Genomic DNA, 20,390 nt, shown 5'->3' on the forward strand with positions numbered 1-20,390 from the left:
TACCCTGTCCTCGTTCAAGTGTAATAACTAATAAGAATAAAACCTTCATTGAATTTGTGTTCTTTGTTATATTCATATGAAACGCTACGGGTTAATGTGTGGCTAATTGAATGTTTACATTGGCGAACACATGCAATCTGCCGAACTCTACACATCCACTCCCCATAGCAATGATTTTCTATATGTACTACTGTTGTTTTTCAAGATGATTGGCACCTGTTTGATGAATTGCCTATGTGGTGGGTGCCTTAACCTGTTGAACTTTAATGGTTTTTATTTTTTGCCTAATAATTCATTTAATTCATTGCATTTTTCTTGTCAGTTTCAATATTTTCCCTTTCTTTCGGTATTTGCGGTGTGAAATTTTTTTATGCTTTGAATATATAGATGGAGTAATTTAGCGTGTTAACTAATTTATGTCTTTTTTCCTACTCAGCTCGAAGGAGAAAAATTCCTCTCCCGTGAGTTTCTTCACAGTTTTCCAAGATCTATTTAATGATGATTGCTAACTTCTGGAGGATTGTTACTTGGTAATTTGGTACGATTGAGTCCTATTTAGTTGTCCATCTCTGCAATTTATTAGTGTTCCCATTTTAGTACACTCGCTTTCTCAATTCAAGCTCGCCTTGTATAAATTTTGTGTGACAATGATTTTCAGTCATGAGTCGTGCTAAATTAAGTACCCCCTTACCTCCACTTTCTCAAGTGACACAAATTGTTTCCGCAAAAGTCAGGAATCCATCTGCTCTGCAAACTATCAACGGCAAACCGATACCCAACCCACTTTACAACTTTCTTCCCAGTACCGAAAATCCAAATAATATTGTGACCCTCGTATGCTCTTCCCTTAAGAAAAAGGATTGTGTCTACTGGGACCATCTTCAACAGAAAGGATTGTTTAGTAATTTCACGAACCTTGAATTCTCAAGAGTTTTGTTGAGATGCCAGTCTGATTCATGTACAGCACTCACTTTCTTCAAATGGGTCAAAAAATATTTGGGTCTCGAACCAAATGAGCACAATTATTCCATCATGATTCATAATTTGGTATGGTCTAAAAATTTTAAGCAAGCAATGAAGCTTTTGTTAGAATTGGTGGAAATGAAAGGAAACGGAAATGTTTTATGGAGCTTGAGTGTGTACAAGAACTTGATTTCATGTTCAAATGAATGTAATTGGGACCCTGTTGTACTTGACATGCTCATCAAGGCTTATCTTAAAAAGGGTATGGTTGAAGAAAGTTTTAGAACATTTAGAAAAATGTTAAATCTCGGCTTCGTTCCTAGCCTCATCACTATCAATTGTCTGTTAAATGGGCTTTCTAAGGTTGACTGTGGAGAAAAATGTTGGGATGTTTATGAAAAACTGCAGAATATTGGGGTGCATCCTAATGCGTGCACATTTAATATATTGACTCATGTGTTGTGCAAGGAGGGAAATGTGGACAAAGTGAATGAATTCTTGGAGAGGATGGAAGATCAAGGATTTGACCCTGATGTCGTGACATACAACATGCTTATTGATAGCTATTGCAAGACGGGTAGGTTAAAGGATGCAGTTTATTTGTATAATATAATGACTACGAGAACAGTAAATCCTGATTTAATCACGTTCACATCCCTGATAAATGGTCTTTGTAAGGGAGGTAGTGTGAGAGAGGCTCATCGGTTGTTCCATTTGATGGTTAATCGCGAGTTGAAGCCAGATGTTTTTGCTTATAATACTCTCGTAGATGGATATTGCAAGCAGCGAATGATGAAAGAGGTAAGATCCTTGTTGTTTGACATGATTGGAAGTGGGATTCGCCCTGATAACTTCACTTGTTGGATTATCATAAAAGGATACCAAGATCAAGATAGGTTGATTTCCGCATTGAATCTTATTTTAGAGATCACACGCATGGGAGTTACAGTCTCTCATGATGTGTATTTGTATTTGATCCTTGCTTTATGCAAGGAGAACAGGCCATTTGCAGCAATGTCTCTTTTGGATCAGATGTGCCAAAATGGTGGTGTCCCTAGCGAGGAAATCTATAATGAGTTGATTGGTTCTCTTTGTAGAGGTAATTTTGCGAAGGAGGCATTAAAACTGAAAGCGGAGATGGTATCGATGGATATGAAACCAAATCTGAATTCATACAGAGGTATGATTAGAGGTTTGTGTGGATCAAACAGAACCATGGAGGGACAGTTCTTGATGCAAGAAATGGTTGAATCCGGCTTGCCCCCAGATGTTGAAATTTGTAGAACTGTGACGAATGGGCAATGCAAAGAGAGAAATTTCGTTGAAGCCGAAAAATTGTTGAAACTCTTCGCTGAGGAATTTCAAATCTTTGATTCAGAATGTTATAATGCTCTTGTAAGAATGCTCTCCATGGAAGGAGATCTTGCTAAGTTGATGGAGTTCCAAGATAGGATGACAAAAATAGGTTTTGAACCAAATAAGCTTACTTGCAAGTATGTTATTGATGGAATGCGGAGAGCTATGGTGACGTAGAAACGTGAGCAGTTGGTGAAATAGCAGTGACTACACTCGCAGCACGTATGCCTGATGATTAACATAAAGTAGTAATTGGAGGAACGTGAACATATGTGTAATTCAATATTTATATATAATTTTTTTAATGAGCAAAATATTTTACAGAATGCAACTGAGTTTTAGGGGCATCACTCATAAGACTTATATATTTTAGAGAATGTATTTACATTTGTTATCATGCCAAAAAAATTAATATATATATTTTTTATCATCCAATATAGGAGTAAAAAATAATCGAATATGTACAGAGTTTCATTATACCCATAAAATGTTTCGTATTTTTTTTAAAAAAAAATATTTGTTATTTTATAGTAAATTTTATTATTTTTAATATTAGAGGTAAATATGTTAATTTTGTGGTCACATCATGACATCGACTAGAGTGCCTTTGGATTTTAAATTGTTTTCCTTAAAAATTTTATAATTTGATTTGTGTTTGAATGGTCTTTTTAGTGCTTTTAAAAGTATTTAATTAAGTTGAAATTAGAGTTTTTCAAAAATCTCAAATTTAAAGCTTTTCTAATATGCCTGAAGAACGACAACTTTTGTTAATCAAAATATGTTTCTAAATATTAAAACGAGGCAACTTATTCTTTAAAAATCAATTTCATTTTTCAATGGAAATTTTTTAATACATGGATCTGTACTTTACAAACATATAATCACCCCATACATTTTAGTTCTTGAAATAAAAATGAATTGTATTTCAAATTCTATTATCAGAATTTATGGTATACTTATCCATAAAATATTCATCAAATGAACCATGTTACCAAACGGATTTTTGGTAGAAACAATAGTCCAATGTCAATCAACAAAATTGCTTACAACTTATTTGACACCAAATGCCTCAAGCGTGAGACGAGATTTCAGATTTATAATCCAATTTTAACAGACCGCTAATGACAATGGAAGATGACAGACAACAGACTCACTATCCATTTGAAGCCGAATCAATATGGGAACAAGTCTAAACAAAGATAATGTAGTTCGAAATCAAGGGACACTGATCCAACTCGAGTAAATCCGACAAGGTTTTAACTTATTGCTTCAAACAACCAACCGATGATATCAAGAAAAGACACCTAGACAACCATAGTAGCATCATATATTCACTCACTCCTGGTAGATCTTCTAAGTTAACTTGTGAATTGTTTTCATGTCTGCTGCTTCCTTGAGAGTTCCTTTCTCCACATGATCCCACCACTTCATCAAGAAGTTGTCCACGACCAATCTGAACCATGGTGATAGCTTCAGTCCCCCCTCGCCCGCATCAGCTTTCCTCAAGAGCTCTTTCAGCTCCTCTCGGTTCACGTACTTTACATCAGCCACTTCATCAGGATTTGGGTTCACATTAACTTCCCGAACAATGAAGAGAAGATAATCAACTGCATGTGTCAAATAACATTGATCAGAGTCAGACACACATAGTGCCTCGAGCAATCAAGATTGCAACTAAATGTTCAGGGGAGGAGATGAAATTAGGGGGGCAGCTAGATCGACTGTGGGATAACTTGTATATTTTTAAAAAATTAGACATGAAATTTCTCTTGAGAGCATTCACCCTCCCGTTGAGTCTGCCATAGCAATGTTGATAGGTAATTTTAAGGTTGGTCTGGTAAGATGCCCCAAAACGAAGCTGCTGTTAAAATTGAAATGAGAGATTGCTAAGATGAAGCGAAGATGGTGGCTTGACAGATTTGGGGCCTGGGGGCTCAGAGTAGCATTTTAGAAAAATTACTCTGAAAGTTAAGAATTTTTTCGGGTGGATTTTTTGGCAAAGCAAATGGTAGTAGATAAGTGACAAAACAATTCCATGGCAATAGATAATAATGACTAGAAGTATGAAATATTACGTTCATGCTCTCCCCATTTCCCATCTGATGGTGCCTTGTACAGCATACGACCCAACGGAGTGAAATGACCGACTGGGACGTCTTCAGCAGGAATACCCAGTTCATCCAAGAGCTTTCTCTGAGCAGCGTTCCTCACCCCTTTTAAAATGAAAAATTGGGTTAGAGTCAAAATTGCTGTTGGACAAAAATTAACTCCTTAGTTTAAATGCGAAGCGAGAAAAATACCGAGAGCATTCTCTTCGATAAGCTCGGAATCTCGGTACAGAGGATGACTGCAGCAGGTGTTGGTCCACACCAAAGGAAACGTCACCTTTGTTGCTGATCGTTGCTGCACGAAAACAAACATAATAGATCATGTAAGCATTCCTTCACAGACAGACATGAAATTCGTGAAGTAACACTAGCTAGTTGAGATGAAATTAATAGGAGGCAAATTTCACGGAAGATCGACATCTTCAGAAATTTCTAAATTACGTTGACCAAAAAAAACAATTTATTAAGTAGGTCTCAATTGATTCTTAGTGGTGCAATGCTTCGGGGACATCCAATGAGATACCATAATCAGACGTGAATCGTACCAAGCAGACTCCTTCTCTGAGCAGTGTTATACCTCAATCTTCTTTAGGGCCTAGAGAAATCTTGGTCCTATTACGATTGTTCCAGTTATTCTTGATCAACAAATATTTTTTTCATCAAAAAGGCATTCACATTTTAAAAAGACTGTCCATGATTAATGTCGAGCATTTGAGAGAAACAGTTCGGCGAGAGCAAGAAATTAGATGTGCCCATGAAGGAGGAAACCTGAGATTTATTAACCAACAGATAATGCACTCTCCAAGTTCAGAATTATCCAGTGCCTTGACTAAACAAAATTTTAGTTCGATCAAGCATGAAAATTAGCGTACAACACACGTAGTACTATGGTTATGAGAACAGGGAAATATAAAATTCACAAACGCATTCAAACACAGAGAGCTGTGGCAACCTGAACTCAAGAGCAAGAGAATTGTGTAATTGTTAAAAGATATGCCATGGACAACTTAGGTAAAGATAAAAGTGATATCCGATACATGCTCCAATTTAATCCTTATTTTTCAAGATATCCAAAAATTAATTGCTTTTAAGAATACCCAAGTGCCCCGAGAAATGATAAAATAGCCCGATTCTAAAACAACAGATTGTATGCATGACCTTCAAAGAACTTAGCCAGCACAAAACTCACTCGGCAACACGTACCTGAAGCAGTAACTCGTATTTTGAGTTAAACAAGAAAACACTGAAAGCCCTGTGTAACAAATTTTCAGATTCGATCTTTTCCATCAGATGGCCTGCATAATACAAAACTTGAATGGTCAGGAGTACAATACTCGAAGCTAAAACAGGCTGCAGGTACCATATTAAAACTGCATCTGAGACACCGTGAAAACGAATAAAATCGAAAATCACAGTCCACTCTCTATGCACCCAGCAAGAACCACTAGAATATTTTTTCCTCGAGTAAACCATCAAACATACTGAAGAGCAGTAATTCGGAAACATAGGCATACATATATGACCACACGATTGATCATGTCTTGATGACTAAATAAAAGATTATGGGTGCGCGGCATAAATTCACAAGATTGTACATAGATCGAATTACATGTTTTTTTTTTTTTTGCATTCAAGATATTACAGAAGAATCGAAGGTGGTGGCTTACAATTGTATTTGGTGTCATGGCCAACAACCCGATCATTCTCATCAACCAATATGCATCTGCAAAAGAATAACACAAATATTACTACTCCTTTTCAATAAAAAAGCATGACCAGAAATCAAATCCGAGGAAAAATACATCCGAAACTATGAACTCAATCAAAAGGAAACTCGGAATGGGAAAAATGATCCATATTGTCACGTAAAAATAAATAGATACAAAAGCTAATTAGATAGTCTTGAAAAAAACACAATAAATAAATAAACAAATAAGAAGCAGACATTCAAGAAAACATCTTTATCACAAATGAATCAACGTTCTATATTTCTTAACACTTTGTGGGGAAAAAAAAAACAACAAAGCAAACCCAGTTTCAATTTTTAAGATCCACAAATACCAGACTAGACAACCCAGAATCCAATCCCATTTCACCAAAAAAAACCCATCTCAAATCCTCTCATTGAGTGTAACAAAAAGCAAAACGAGACAAATGAGAGGTCAACAGATAGAATCACTAACTCGTCGTCGAACATAAGCCGCCTCTGGACAGCATCCATGCCGGCATCAGCGGAAACATCAGCAGCACTCATGGTTGAAGGGGTGTTGGTGAGGGACGAAGCGTGGACCGAAAAGGGCCTCGAGGAATTATCTCTGAAAAGGGATGCCGATTTAAGGAGAAGGGATTTGAATGGCAACGAAGATGGAGAGATTGAAGATGAAGACGCAGCGGAGGAGGAGAATGGTAACAAACTTTGGAACCGAATGCCAGTAATGGAGGACATTACTATTCTGTGAATTTTACCAAAAAAAAAAAAGTATTCCCTTTCTTGGTTTCACCCAACAAAATAAAAAAATAAAACAAACAAACAAATAAGTTTGGAGCACTAAATCACGATCTTGGATTCTCCACTAGCAATCTTGGAGCTTGATTTCAGATTGCCTGATGGTTATGTATAGATATATACAATGTGGATTGAATCGAAAGCAACTTATTGTTGTTTTATTTTGTTTATCTATTGTACTTTATTGTTGTTGGGATGTACAAAATTTTTCATAAAACTTGTCAAAATCAGCCATAATTGACCGCAGCCAAATGTTGAAAAATATGAAGTTACACACATGTTTTGACTTATGAATACAACAAATGAACGATTCAGTTGGTGGAGTCAAGTCTAAATTTTTATGTGGATATCTAAATTATGTATGTTAGTAAACTTTATTTGAATTTTTAGGTATAAAAAATGATTTTAACATAATTATATATTGAGCCCTCTATCTTTCATTGTGACGGCTGCATTTATGTCAAAACGAGGCGGTGCTTGGTTTTGATACTAAATTTCATGCTGATTTTCGGATAAAAATTTGTGTGAGAGATCTTACGGGTCATATTTTATGAAACGAATCTTTTATTTAGATCATTCATGAAAAATATTACTTTTATAAAAGAGTCAGGAAAATGAAGTTATGAGATAAAAAATATATTAAAAATTTTAAGTGGAAAGTGCAAATTTCTGGAGAAAGAAAGTGAAATAAAATAATTTTATCTAACACAATACTCTATAAAAATAAAAAATCGAGAGGAGACGACCATACTCATTACCCCTCATTTGTCTTTATCTCTTAATAAGACTAAATATATGGAACAAATTGAATAATATTGTAATAATTTCTATAAAAAAATTATGAATCGGTTGAAAAACTTTCAAGCAATAACACAAAAAGCTCGAACTAAAAGATAATCAAACATCTAGTATCTCAACACTAGGGCCGAACCTTTTATGAGGTCAAGGAGGCCACCGTCTCAGGGTCGTTCTTTGAGAGGTTCAACATATATATTTTGAGTCGATAATCTATTGAAATAAAATTGTTTTGCCCAATATTAAATAAAAAAAGAGTAATTTGAAATTTTTTGTTTATAATTTATCAAACTCGATCTTTTTTAAAGTTCGGTTTGAACAATTTAAACAATATCAATAGACTTTGGGACATTTCTTGAGTTTGGAGAAGTTAACGAGTTAGTGTTTAACAAGCTTGATGAAGTATTGTACAAAGCTTCAATAACTTTTTAAGATGCTACCGTGTTTAGCAAAACTGAATGATTCATTATCAAATACTTATATTGCCTGTGAGATTTTGTTAATTATCCTAGTAACAGTTGCATAAGAAGAAAGAAACATATCGAAGTTGAAGTTAATAACTACTTGTTTGTCGCGAAAATTTGCGGGCGTGCCAGGCACGTGTTCGTGCCGAATGTGAATTAATCTGACTTCGTTTACCAAGCGTTGCGAATCTCGATTCGACCGTTTGTTCTAATTCCTTCGAAATGGCTCCAAAAATAAGAACGTGAAATGAGAAATATAATGAAATTAAAGGAGGAATTCATAAGCAACATCAATATTTATTATGCCGTTATAAATTCGAACAAAGCTTTCACATGAGACTTGGATGGACATTGCTAAAATCTATAGAATGCTTGCTGGAAATGACAATAAACAACAGAGCAAATAAGAGAAATTTTGCATAAAATTGATAAGGAATTCTGCAGAGTTTTTGCTGTAGATTTTTGTGTTGATTTTTTCGGGGGTTTTTCTGATTTCCTTCCCTCACTTTTGTCACATTCTGCACAGCAGTTTTCCCTTCCCCCATCACTCAACGTTCTTCCACGTCGGGCACTGGCAGCAACTGATATCACGTTGATTCATTGGGCCAACTGCAATTTCATTTGGGCCGAATTTTGGGCTTCTGAAATATTAGGCACAACAATTGCCCCCCGTAGCCAATTTGGCCCATGGGCCAATTTGGCTATGTTTTCGCATGTCCCTTTTCAAAACAAATGGAATTCCCTCACACATTTCCCAAGCATTCCGATCTTCCTGGAGTCTTCAAAATGAGTTTAACAAATGTAATCCCTTCACAATAAAAGATCCTGGCTTATTTATGTTTCTTTCTCAACTTTCATTTTCAAACTTTATTCCTCGATCCCCGCGTCAAATCCCTAAAAATCCTCCACACTCCCTTCGTTCCTTCCATTGTCTTCTTCCCCAACTCCTCGCCTACGCTGGATAACAAAAGCATCGATTTGCCTCATCATTCCACGTTCCTCGATTTTGCCCATCGCCCAAATCATTTCGGTTTACTGGGAGCCGCGGTCTGTGATATACCGCGTGCACCACCACCCTCATTCTCCTCTCTTGGTTTTCTCTCATCGCCATGCCGTTATCCAAATAGTGTAAGCTCCTCTTCACGGGTCTGTGATTCCTTCACTCGCCGTCCACCGTCCGGGCGACTACAAGGAACAGGTAGATATCCCCCTTTTTGTTTCATTATCTCGGTTGATTCGATCGGATGGTATTTTGTGTCTATTCAAATTTATGTTGGAGTATTGCTCTGTGTGGCTACGTGTTCTTGAGTGCTTCATAAGGATGATTACTGCACATTGGCAATTCCTCTTTGTCTGTTAGATACGCAACTTTAGCTCACGTGATTCTTCTCAGTACCAATGTATATTTCTTCGATTTTCTTGTCTGTGACGTGAAACGCCTTTCGTATTTCACCTTGTAGGGATAACCGGTGATCTTTCACTCGTGGGCGCACACTCGTCAGCATATCGAAACCAATCCTCTACGCTTAGCGACGAATTCGTTATTGGGATGTCTACCCCCGGGTAGGTTTCCTCTTTGTCTGGGTGTACTTTGTTAAGTATTAATTCCCCTTACTTTGAATCTTATGTCATTTGCAGACTTTCGATGATCACTGAGGGTGATTCTAACTTGGTGGAAGTCTTTGATTATACCGTTGATCCTTCCTATAGTCATATTCCCTTATCCCCCGAGGCCACCAACATGCTATTTCCTCTTTCCATCCTTGAGCCAAGTGCTTTATTGCTAAATCGCACCGTTGTACCACCTTTTGAGTTTGCCAAATTTAAATCTTTGCCCAGGGGAGATGTTAACTGGAATGTTTGGGTTGATAGGTTGAAAAAGTTTGATGGGGGAATGTGGCGAAAACAGGGCCTTTACCAATTCATCCAAATGTCCACCACCGATCGTACTTTTAATCTAGACCTCATCGAGGGTGCCATTCGGTTATGGGCACCGCCTTGTAATTCTTTCATTCTCCCATGTGGCCCTATGTCCATCACTCTTCAAGACGTTTTGCATCTCACTGGTCTTCCCGTTCTTGGAAATGAATTTGCCAGCCTGGTGGATACCCGGGACTTACCTCAGCTCTCTGAACAATATTGGAGTCCTTCTTCTTACTCTCAGATTATCAGGTCTTGGAGCGCTCTCAAGAGGACTTCCCCTACCAGCGAAGAACGTATATCCTTTATGTGGGTACTGATATGTAAGTATCTTTTTTGTCCTTCTGGTAAGCCGACTATGGAATACTTGGCCCTTGCCAGGTCCCTGAGCGTTGGAAATGTACACGGTCTTGGTGTAATGTTTTTGGGATCGATCTACCATTGGTTGAACGTTGCCGTGAATGATGTGCCCCTCTCTAGACTTAATGGGGTTATGTGGTTTCTTCAAATGTGGCTGTTCTCTTACTTTCCTGAGTTGAAATCCCCGCCCGGCCTTCTTTCTGAGAGGTTGTCATGGAAGGAACTCATAACTTGTCAGAGTACTTTCACTGTTGCAGGGGTGTGTACTTTTATGCGATCTCTGCCCTTCTCTCGAGCAGTTCATCAGCCTCCTTTCCTTACGGTCACAGCCGATGATTACCCGTGGATTGGGTATATGGTTACCAGTAAAGCGATAGACGTATCTTCCTTGGTTAAAAATGTGCGGACTGCCACCCTACATCCTCGTTTCCTAGTACATGACGGGGTGTCCCCACGTGATCAAAGTACCAATATTTTTGAGTTTTACAATCCAACCTTGTACCCCTCCCAGCTAGGTTTGTGTCCAACCGTGCCTTCAAACGCATTGTATCTGCCTCGCCCCCTGAACGAAATGATAAAAGCGGAGTTGTCTCAAAAGAAATTCACTTCACTATCGTTGATCGAATTAATGGAGCAAGCCGAATATTTTAAGACCCCTGTTGTGGAGGCCCCCATTTCAGTCTCTGATGACTACCTTGCATGGTGGACTACAAGATACCGTTGTCTTATCCCTGCAGAGCTGGACATATCAGGTATATCTCCTCCTGCTTTTTGTATGATTTGCTACTCTCAGATTTTAAATATTATATGTTTGGATATGTACACCCTCAAAGTCCTCGACAAGCCTTGGATCTGTCGGTTGCAAGGAATGATAGAAAAGGCAAGGAGGGAAAACCAAATCCTACTCAAGTGACTCCGTCTGCTCAAGTGAAACAAGTACCTGTTCCTTCGCCGTCAAGACGACGGACCCGATCCACCGCTCAATTGTCTCGGGCAATCCAACCGCTCACTTCCATTCCCTCAGCTGGCCCTGTGACAGTAGAAAATCTTGACTCCTCCTCAACCTCCAGCTCTTCCGCAGAGACCGAGTCGGATGAGCATGTCCCTTTGGCCACTCCTTTGGCCTCACTCAAGCGTAGGAAAGTTCTCCCCGGGAATTTTTCCGATGATGTGGCAGAGAAATCTCCCTCGGCTGGCTCCCACTTTCTGGTAACAACCATTCTACTCCCTCTTTAATTATCAGTTTGTTGTTTGTGTCTCACCTTCTCCTTGGCATTTTAGGATCTATCGGCACGGAGAGCGATGGTCTCTTTGGTAGAGGAGACTTTGGATTTTGATTTCAGCTTTTTGGAGTCAGGACCCTCTCATATGGCCTCCTCTTTGAATGTCCCCTCTGGTTTGGAGCTTGCTACCGCAAAAGCTTCACTGAAGCATTTCTTGAATATGAACCTCAACGCCTTAGGGGATATGGAAAAAACCACCATTTTATCCGCTGTGTCTATCCTGAAAAGCAGCCCAGATTTCTCGTCATCCCCACTTCATGAGGTGTTGGCTGCTTTGCCAAACATATTCTCAGCTTTCCAGGACTCGAGTTCTATATGTTCAGAGACACTAATTCGAGTGAACAACTTCAAGGAGCAAAAAAGACATTTAGATGGTATGCTATCCGAACGGAAAGTTGCTCTTTCTGATTTACATCAGAAAAATGAGGAGTTTGACGCCAAAGAGGAATTGGTGAAGAAGCTAGAAATGGAAATCGCCCAACACAAAGCTGATATGGTAACTCTCCTTCATGATAGTGAGGTTTTAAAGACTTCCTCTGACAGACTCAAGGCAGACATCCAAAGCTTGGGCGACAATTTGGTAAGTCAAAGGCATGCCTATCAGCAGTGGGAGGATACATTGAAAACGGCTGAGCAGACTCGGGTTGAATGCTTGTCCAAGTGGGAAGAGCTACGTCAACTTGATTTCTCTTGAAGACTCCATCTCATCTTTATGGCGATATTGGTTTATATTTTGGTATTTTGTGGACTTTATGGACTATAGAGTAGTACATTCTTGACATATTGCGCATGTCTGCCATGATTTGGCTTGTTCTTTTTCTTTTTCGTGAATGTTGGGGAATATTTAGAAACTCAGCTCTGTTGTTATAATGCATTATTCTCTGGATATCTGTTGCTTGGGGCTTGTTTGCAGGTGTTTTTATATTTTTGGCATATTATACTTACAAGCGAAACTCTGCCAAAATTTTTTCTAAAAAGTGAACATTTAATAACGATGCAAACAAACGCAAATCAACATACATTCCCAATGAACGGCCAAACCACAATTTTTGAATAAAGCTCACCGAAGTTTCAAGACATGCACTTAAATGAACTTCGCTTTGTTACCGATTTGGCCAACTAACAAAACGAGCACTCTACCCAAATTAACTACCGCGAACTCCACGAGCCAGTATTTTTATTTATTTACAAATGCTCTGTCACTCTATACAAATAAGTTTGCCAAGGAATGGCTTAAAGCCTATTCCTTGCATATTCACAATAACTTCTGACAAGTTAATACAATGGATTCAAACAAAGTGGCCATCTAGCCTACTTTGTACCAACTCCTTCGCATCCAGCTTCATGAACCCTTTGTTTCTGACACCCCTACCCAACTACTGGGGTAATAATGCTTCAAATATTTGCCATTAATGCACCTTCTATGTGGCTCCCCATCAAGACTTGCCAACCAATATGCATTTCCATCTAATAGTCGATGAACTTTGAATGGCCCTTCCCAGTTGGGTGACCATTTGCCGAACTCCCTGTCCTTGGTCCCGAGGGGTAAAATCACTTTCCAAACCACGTCTCCTTCTTCAAATATTTTCTTATTCACACGCTTATTGTAACTTCTGGCCACCTTGGATTTCTGAAGCATCAAAGCATTATATGTCTGCATTCTCAGCTCATCCAAATCCTCAAGTTCCATAATCATAGCTTCCGTGTAAATCTCTGGTTCCAAATCATTCTGCCTCATCACTCTCAAAGAAGGGATTACCACTTCCATAGGCAATACTGCGTCATGCCCATAAGTCAAGGTGAAAGGGCTTGTACCAGTAGCACTTCTCTTTGAGGTCCGATAAGCCCATAAAATCTCTGATAGCAGTCGGTGCCAATCTCGGGGATTGTCTTCCATCATCTTTTTCAACATCTTGATCAATACTTGGTTTGAAGCTTCAGCTTGACCGTTGGACTGGGGATAATGAGGTGAAGAATTAATCAACTGGATTCCGTAATCTTCGGCAAATTCCTTCATTTCTGACCCTACGAACATAGTTCCCTGGTCGGTAGTGATCGATTGCGGGATTCCAAATCTGTGAATAATATGTTCTTTTACAAACAGAACAACATCTTTCTGCTCTACCTTTTTCATGGGGAGAGCCTCAACCCACTTGGTGAAGAAATCGGTTGCCACAATTATAAAGGAGTGTCCTTTAGACGAGGGAGGATAAATTTTACCTATCAAATCCATGGCCCACCCCTGAAATGGCCACGGCTTTATGACAGCGTGCATTTCATCGGCTGGTATCCTCTGAATATTTTCGTGTTTTTGACATTGTTGACAACCCCTCGAATATCTTATACAGTCTTTTAACATCGATGGCCAGTAGTGGCCATGTCTACGGATTAGCCATCTCATCTTGATTCCTGACTGGTGTGCCCCACATATTCCTTCATGTACTTGCTGCATAACTCTCATGGACTCTGGGAAACCCAAACACCGCAACAATAAACCATCGTATCCTTTCCTGTACAGTTCATCTCCCATCAAGACATAATGCAGAATTCTCATCTTCAAACCATGAGGCAACCTCTGCTCAGGATTCCTCAATGCATTTTTTATTTCATCCCTCCAATCCCCAACGAGGTCAACATCAATGTCAAAGGTATCCACTTGTATTCCTCGCTGATGGATAGAAGGGTGATTTCTTTTTTGTATCAACAAGAGTTTGTGGGTGAGCTCGGACGACATCTTTAAACCAGAAGCAATTTGAGCCAATTCATCAGCTTCCCAATTGTCTTGTCTTGGCACATGTTGGAATATCACATCCTCAAAATCATCAAGGAGCTGTGAAGCAGCAGTAAAGTAAGGGGCCAACGCCAAACTTGAACATTTATATTCCCCTGACATTTGCTTGAGGACTAACTGGGAATCCCCAATAATCAGCACATCTCTAGCTCCCAAATCTCGTAAAATTTCCAAACCAATCACTAGTGCTTCATATTCAGCCTGATTATTGGTGTATGGAAAGTCCAGATTGAATGACAAAGCCGTCTTGACTCCTGTTGGGGATGTTATCACGATTCCAACCCCTGATGCCCTCTCCGTGCTGGAACCATCAAACTTCAAAATCCAAGGCTGATTAATACAGAAAACTGTTATATCTCCTGGCACATTCCCTGTCACATCAATCATAGGATGGTCTGCTAGGAAATCAGCAACGGCTTGGCCTTTCACCGATTTTTGTGGGCAATAGATCAAAGTGAATTCGACCAATGCCAGCGACCATTTGCCAATTCTCCCAGTCAAGACAGGCCTGTGAAGCATGTACTTGACAAGATCTGTCTGCGAAATCACATAAACTCTTGAATGAATCAGATAATGCCTCAATTTAGTACATGAATAATACAACGCCAAACACAGCTTTTCTATGACTGAATATCTAACATCCACCTCTGTTAATGATCGACTCAGATAATAAATGGCCTGCTCATGATTCTCTTGGTTATTTTGTGCCAAAAGACACCCAATAGAATCCTGAGCGGCCGATATATACAATTTGAGGGGAAAACCATGTTTTGGGGGCATCAAAATAGGAGGTTTAGACAAATATTCTTTTATTTTATCAAAGGCTTCCTGGTGACATTTTTCCCATTTAAATTCCTCCGAGTCTTTCAACTTTAATAATAGAGAAAATTCACGAGTTTTACCTGCCAGGTTTGAAATAAATCTTCTTAAATAATTTACCTGACCGAGGAATCTTTGTAGCTCCTTCTTATCATTCGGTGGCATCGCTGCCATAATGGCTTTAGCCTTATTTTTGTACACCTCTACCCCCCGCTGGTGAACCAAAAATCCAAGGAAATTCCCAGCCTGTACACCGAAAGCACATTTCAAAGGATTCAACTTCAAGTTGTGCTGCCTCATCCTTATAAAACTTTTCTTAAGATGGCCAAGGTGATCTGCTGCTTTTTTAGATTTTACAACAATGTCATCAATGTATACCTCTAAGCACTGACCGATCATGTCATGGAAAATGGTATTCATGGCCCTTTGGTAAGTTGCCCCCGCGTTTTTTAATCCAAATGGCATAACAAGCCATTCGAACGTGCCGATCGCTCCAGGGCATCTAAAGGCTGTCTTGGATACATCCTCCTCGGCTATTTTTATTTGGTTGTATCCTGAAAAATCGTCCATAAATGACATCAACTCGTTTTTTGCTACTGCATCGATTAACATATCAGCTACTGGCATGACATAAACGTCTTTCGGGGTAGCACAATTTAAATCTCTGAAATCTATGCAAACTCGAAGCTTCCCATTCTTTTTCATGACAGGGACTATATTTGCCAGCCATTCCGTGTATCTTACTGGACGAATGAATTTTGCTTTGAGTAGTTTTTCAATTTCTTCTTTTACTCTTGCTTCAATCGCCTTGGACATCCTTCTAACCGGCTGTTGGTATGGTTTGAAACCATCTTTAATTGGTAGTCGATGTTCCACCAATTTACGATCTAAACCCGGTATATCTTCATATTCCCATGCGAAACAATCTTTGAATTCCATGAGAAGTTTCACTATTTCCCCTTTCATCTCTTCCTCCAATAAGTCACTGATGTACGTGGGTTTAGGGCATTCCACAGTCCCCAGATTCACCTCTTTCAAAGGGTCCTGAGTCTCCGGCTGTCGATCTTCCATCTGTGCCGGAGCTAAGACTAAATCTTCCAGCTGTAACTCTATTTCCTCACCGTTATCAAATTCATCTTCAAATATTACTTCAGTTCCGTCAATGTCCCATAATTCCTGATATTGTACTTCACTCACCAGCTGCTGCAATGTGGCTTTCCATTCGGAAGTTGCAGCCACTTCCATTTCTTCTTTAGTGAACTTAATCATCGACCCCCTCGATAACAGGTCGAACCATTGGTCTAGGAGAGACCATGGCAGTGGGTTTGAGAATTATTTCAACTGCTTCCTTTATTTTCTTGGTGTCCATGTAGACTGCTCCTTGCTGCCCATTCATCTTGTAATCACGAATTCTGATAGGTCCGAAGGCTCCATCATAATATCTAGCTTCTACTGCGTTGGAGTTTGACTGATACGGCTGTGAATCAGCCTGTACCACTTCCACCTCATCTCCTTTCCACATCAACAGCAACTGGTGCATGGATGATGGCACAGAATGATTGGTGTGAATCCAATCCCTTCCTACCAAAGCGTGGAAACTTGCACTGGAATTTACCACCAAAAAGGCTGACAATGAAGATCGGGACCCTACAGTGATGTTTGCTGGCAATACTCCCAAAGTTTTTGTAGACTCCCCAGTAAAAGCCGCCACGGAAACTTCGGTGGGAATCAAATCCTCCACCTTCTTCCCCAATTTCTGAAGAATTCTGTACGGCAAAATATTCACAGCAGACCCATTATCTATTAACACTCTAGACAACGGTTTTCCATTCACATGCGCTACAATATAGAGTGGCTTGATATGCTGAGTCATTTCATTTGTGGGTCGCTTCATCAATACTCTTTTCTCTTCATCGACAAAAACACCGACGCTTTCATTGAAAATATCAGTCTGAACAGGTTGTGTACCATTTTGATTTCCAGCGAACACCTCTGATTCACACATCCTTTTGCGTTTGAATTCCTCTGACAACATTAACGAGCCAGTGGCACACTCAAATGAAACCAAAATCTGCCCCACTTTGAAAGTAGCCCTCTTGACTGGTTCACTGTCTTCCTCCGATAATAGATCATCATCTTCCTCCTCATTATCTTCAGTAGCCTTCCTCCCAAATTTTTTCTTCTCTTTAAATGACTCCTCTACCCCAGACCTACGTTCAGCAGCTTTTTCTCTCAACAAACGTCGTTTTTGGGTTCTAGAAAGAGGCTTTGGGAATTTTGGATGTTCTACTCGCCTCCATACACCATCAGGGATTGCTCTGGGAGGAACAAAAAAGCGGGAATTCCTCTCTTTTTTTTTTTATCGGTGCTCAGAAGAGATGGCCTCTGTGTTATCTTATGACATGACTGCTGGCCACTTCTTCTCTCGTTATTCCTCGACCAAGAATATGGGCTCCTTCTGAGGTACTGGTTCTCCGGCCTTTTGGCCATGGATTCCCTGTCATACCTCATATTCCTTCCAGTATAATGCAGATCCTCCCCACTGTAATAGCGATCTTTCCCATGAAAAGTTTCTGTTTTCTTCTCCCTAACCTCAAACATCATTTTTCGAGGCACCCAACACTTCTTTATAGTAATTCTTGGCCTAATGGACATGTCCCTGTTTCCACTCCTTCTCCTCTCATTGATCAAGAAGCGCAAATCAGTACTGCTCATGTTCACATTGGCTATCGGGGGAAAAGGATCTTCATCCACTATCATTGCTTCCTTTTTCTCGGGGAATTTCAGGATACCCTTGTTGATTCTTTCATGCAAGACATTCTTGAAAGCCCAACAAGTATTAGTATTATGGTTGAAGGAGTTGTGGTACTTACAGTAATCCCTTTCTTTCAATTCCTCCCTAGTGGGCAGCTTGTGGTCTGAGGGGAATATTATAAACTTTTCTTTCACCAAGTGATCGAAAATTTCCTCCGTCTTTGATGCATCAAAAGTATAGGGTGTTTGCACTGGAGAAATGTTTTTCTTGGAAAGTTCTTCACTTTTGCGTTTCATGAAAGGGACAATCCGTGATCCGGTGGGACACAATGCCTCCAAAGCGTACTGAGAAGAGTGAAGGAATTCCTCCATCAATGGGGAAATGTCATCGCTCACAAGAAGAGTTTCAGGAAACTGATGCAGATGGAAGAACGGTGGAAAGGTTAGTACACAAGTTCGAGGAAGAGAATATGAAGGAAGGAATTGATGTTTCTGAAGGTGGTGGGCCTTCGCTGAACTTTATGTTGGCCATGGAGAAAAATATCCGCAGTGATATCAGAGAAATGACCCAAACTTTCTCTACTGTTATGATGGAATTTGTGGCAGAAGTGAAGGAATGGAGGAAGTCTGCAAAGGGAGAGGCTGTTACGCCAGAAAATGTTAAACTTCAAGAAACTGACGTTAAATTGCTGAAAGATCAAGGTCAAGGATCAGGGATTTCTCAAGCAGGTGAAAATCGCCGCTTGGGCGAAGCACGAGTTCCTGAATCTGCCAAGGAAGGGAGATACACTCCTCCGCACAAAAGGGATGAGGAGTTGGGGTTGAAATTCCAAAACTGCAGCAACAGTAAACAAATGGCTGGTAACGTGTTCTCTGTTACATCTCCTAACTTACATCCAGGGATGTATGTTGATGGGGGAATGCGTGGATATTCAGCGCCAGGTTCGGGACATAACACTCGGGGGGCAATCTATCCTCCTCACCATTTGAGACAAACTCCAGCGTTGGATTTTGAGATGGTACGTGATGCGATAATCTATTGAAATAAAAATTTTTTGCCCAATATTAAATAAAAAAAGAGTAATTTGAAATTTTTTGTTTATAATTTATCAAACTCGATCTTTTTTAAAGTTCGGTTTGAACAATTTAAACAATATCAATAGACTTTGGGACATTTCTTGAGTTTGGAGAAGTTAACGAGTTAGTCTTTAACAAGCTTGATGAAGTATTGTACAAAGCTTCAATAACTTTTTAAGATGCTACCGTGTTTAGCAAAACTGAATGATTCATTATCAAATACTTATATTGCCTGTGAGATTTTGTTAATTATCCTAGTAACAGTTGCATAAGAAGAAAGAAACATATCGAAGTTGAAGTTAATAACTACTTGTTTGTCGCGAAAATTTGCGGGCGTGCCAGGCACGTGTTCGTGCCGAATGTGAATTAATCTGACTTCGTTTACCAAGCGTTGCGAATCTCGATTCGACCGTTTGTTCTAATTCCTTCGAAATGGCTCCAAAAATAAGAACGTGAAATGAGAAATATAATGAAATTAAAGGAGGAATTCATAAGCAACATCAATATTTATTATGCCGTTATAAATTCGAACAAAGCTTTCACATGAGACTTGGATGGACATTGCTAAAATCTATAGAATGCTTGCTGGAAATGACAATAAACAACATAGCAAATAAGAGAAATTTTGCATAAAATTGATAAGGAATTCTGCAGAGTTTTTGCTGTAGATTTTTGTGTTGATTTTTTCGGGGGTTTTTCTGATTTCCTTCCCTCACTTTTGTCACATTCTGCACAGCAGTTTTCCCTTCCCCCATCACTCAACGTTCTTCCACGTCGGGCACTGGCAGCAACTGATATCACGTTGATTCATTGGGCCAACTGCAATTTCATTTGGGCCGAATTTTGGGCTTCTGAAATATTAGGCACAACACTACTTATCTTCGATCAATAATGTCACAAAATACACTAAATGAGCTAGCTATCTTGTTGATTACCAAAGAAATAATTCAAAAACGGGATTTTACAAATTTGATATATATATTTTTTTCTCTAAAATAGCTAGACGATTATTATTTATATAATTATTTCAAATATTTACTGACTTTTTTTGTAATATATTGTTTATTGTATATTTATGTACTATTTATTATATTTATTATTTGCTAACTGAACTTTAGCATTATTTATATCAACTAGAGAACCTATTTTTAAATTCTATCTTCAGGCTCCATCGAACACATGTATGGTTCTGAT

The 20,390-nt window shown here is 39.2% G+C and overlaps 2 protein-coding genes across 4 annotated transcripts; one reads left to right on the forward strand and one right to left on the reverse strand.

Annotated features, from left to right (window-relative positions):
* Positions 1–26: 26 nt before the first annotated feature.
* LOC142535966 (uncharacterized) lies at positions 27–2,677 on the forward strand. Of its 3 annotated transcripts, none has more exons than XM_075641885.1 (3): positions 27–239; positions 437–1,859; positions 1,965–2,677. In XM_075641885.1, the coding sequence occupies exons 2-3, from the start codon at positions 661–663 to the stop codon at positions 2,494–2,496; spliced, it is 1,731 nt and encodes a 576-aa protein (XP_075498000.1). In that variant the 5' UTR covers positions 27–239; positions 437–660; the 3' UTR covers positions 2,497–2,677. The 3 variants fall into 3 exon arrangements, with proteins under 3 accessions (XP_075498000.1, XP_075498008.1, XP_075497989.1); XM_075641893.1 differs by having other exon boundaries at positions 437–1,540; positions 1,733–2,677; XM_075641874.1 differs by having other exon boundaries at positions 437–2,677.
* Positions 2,678–3,454: 777 nt separating this feature from the next.
* LOC142536339 (isopentenyl-diphosphate Delta-isomerase I) lies at positions 3,455–7,049 on the reverse strand. The gene is made up of 6 exons (XM_075641916.1): positions 6,611–7,049; positions 6,095–6,150; positions 5,631–5,722; positions 4,620–4,722; positions 4,395–4,532; positions 3,455–3,926 (listed from the first exon to the last, which is right to left on the reverse strand). Exons 1-6 carry the CDS (start codon positions 6,871–6,873, stop codon positions 3,673–3,675), a joined length of 906 nt encoding a protein of 301 aa, XP_075498031.1. The 5' UTR covers positions 6,874–7,049; the 3' UTR covers positions 3,455–3,672.
* Positions 7,050–20,390: the final 13,341 nt, after the last annotated feature.

The sequence above is a fragment of the Primulina tabacum genome, chromosome 1 (genome assembly GCF_025594145.1).
Source record: "Primulina tabacum isolate GXHZ01 chromosome 1, ASM2559414v2, whole genome shotgun sequence".
Lineage (NCBI taxonomy): Eukaryota > Viridiplantae > Streptophyta > Magnoliopsida > Lamiales > Gesneriaceae > Primulina > Primulina tabacum.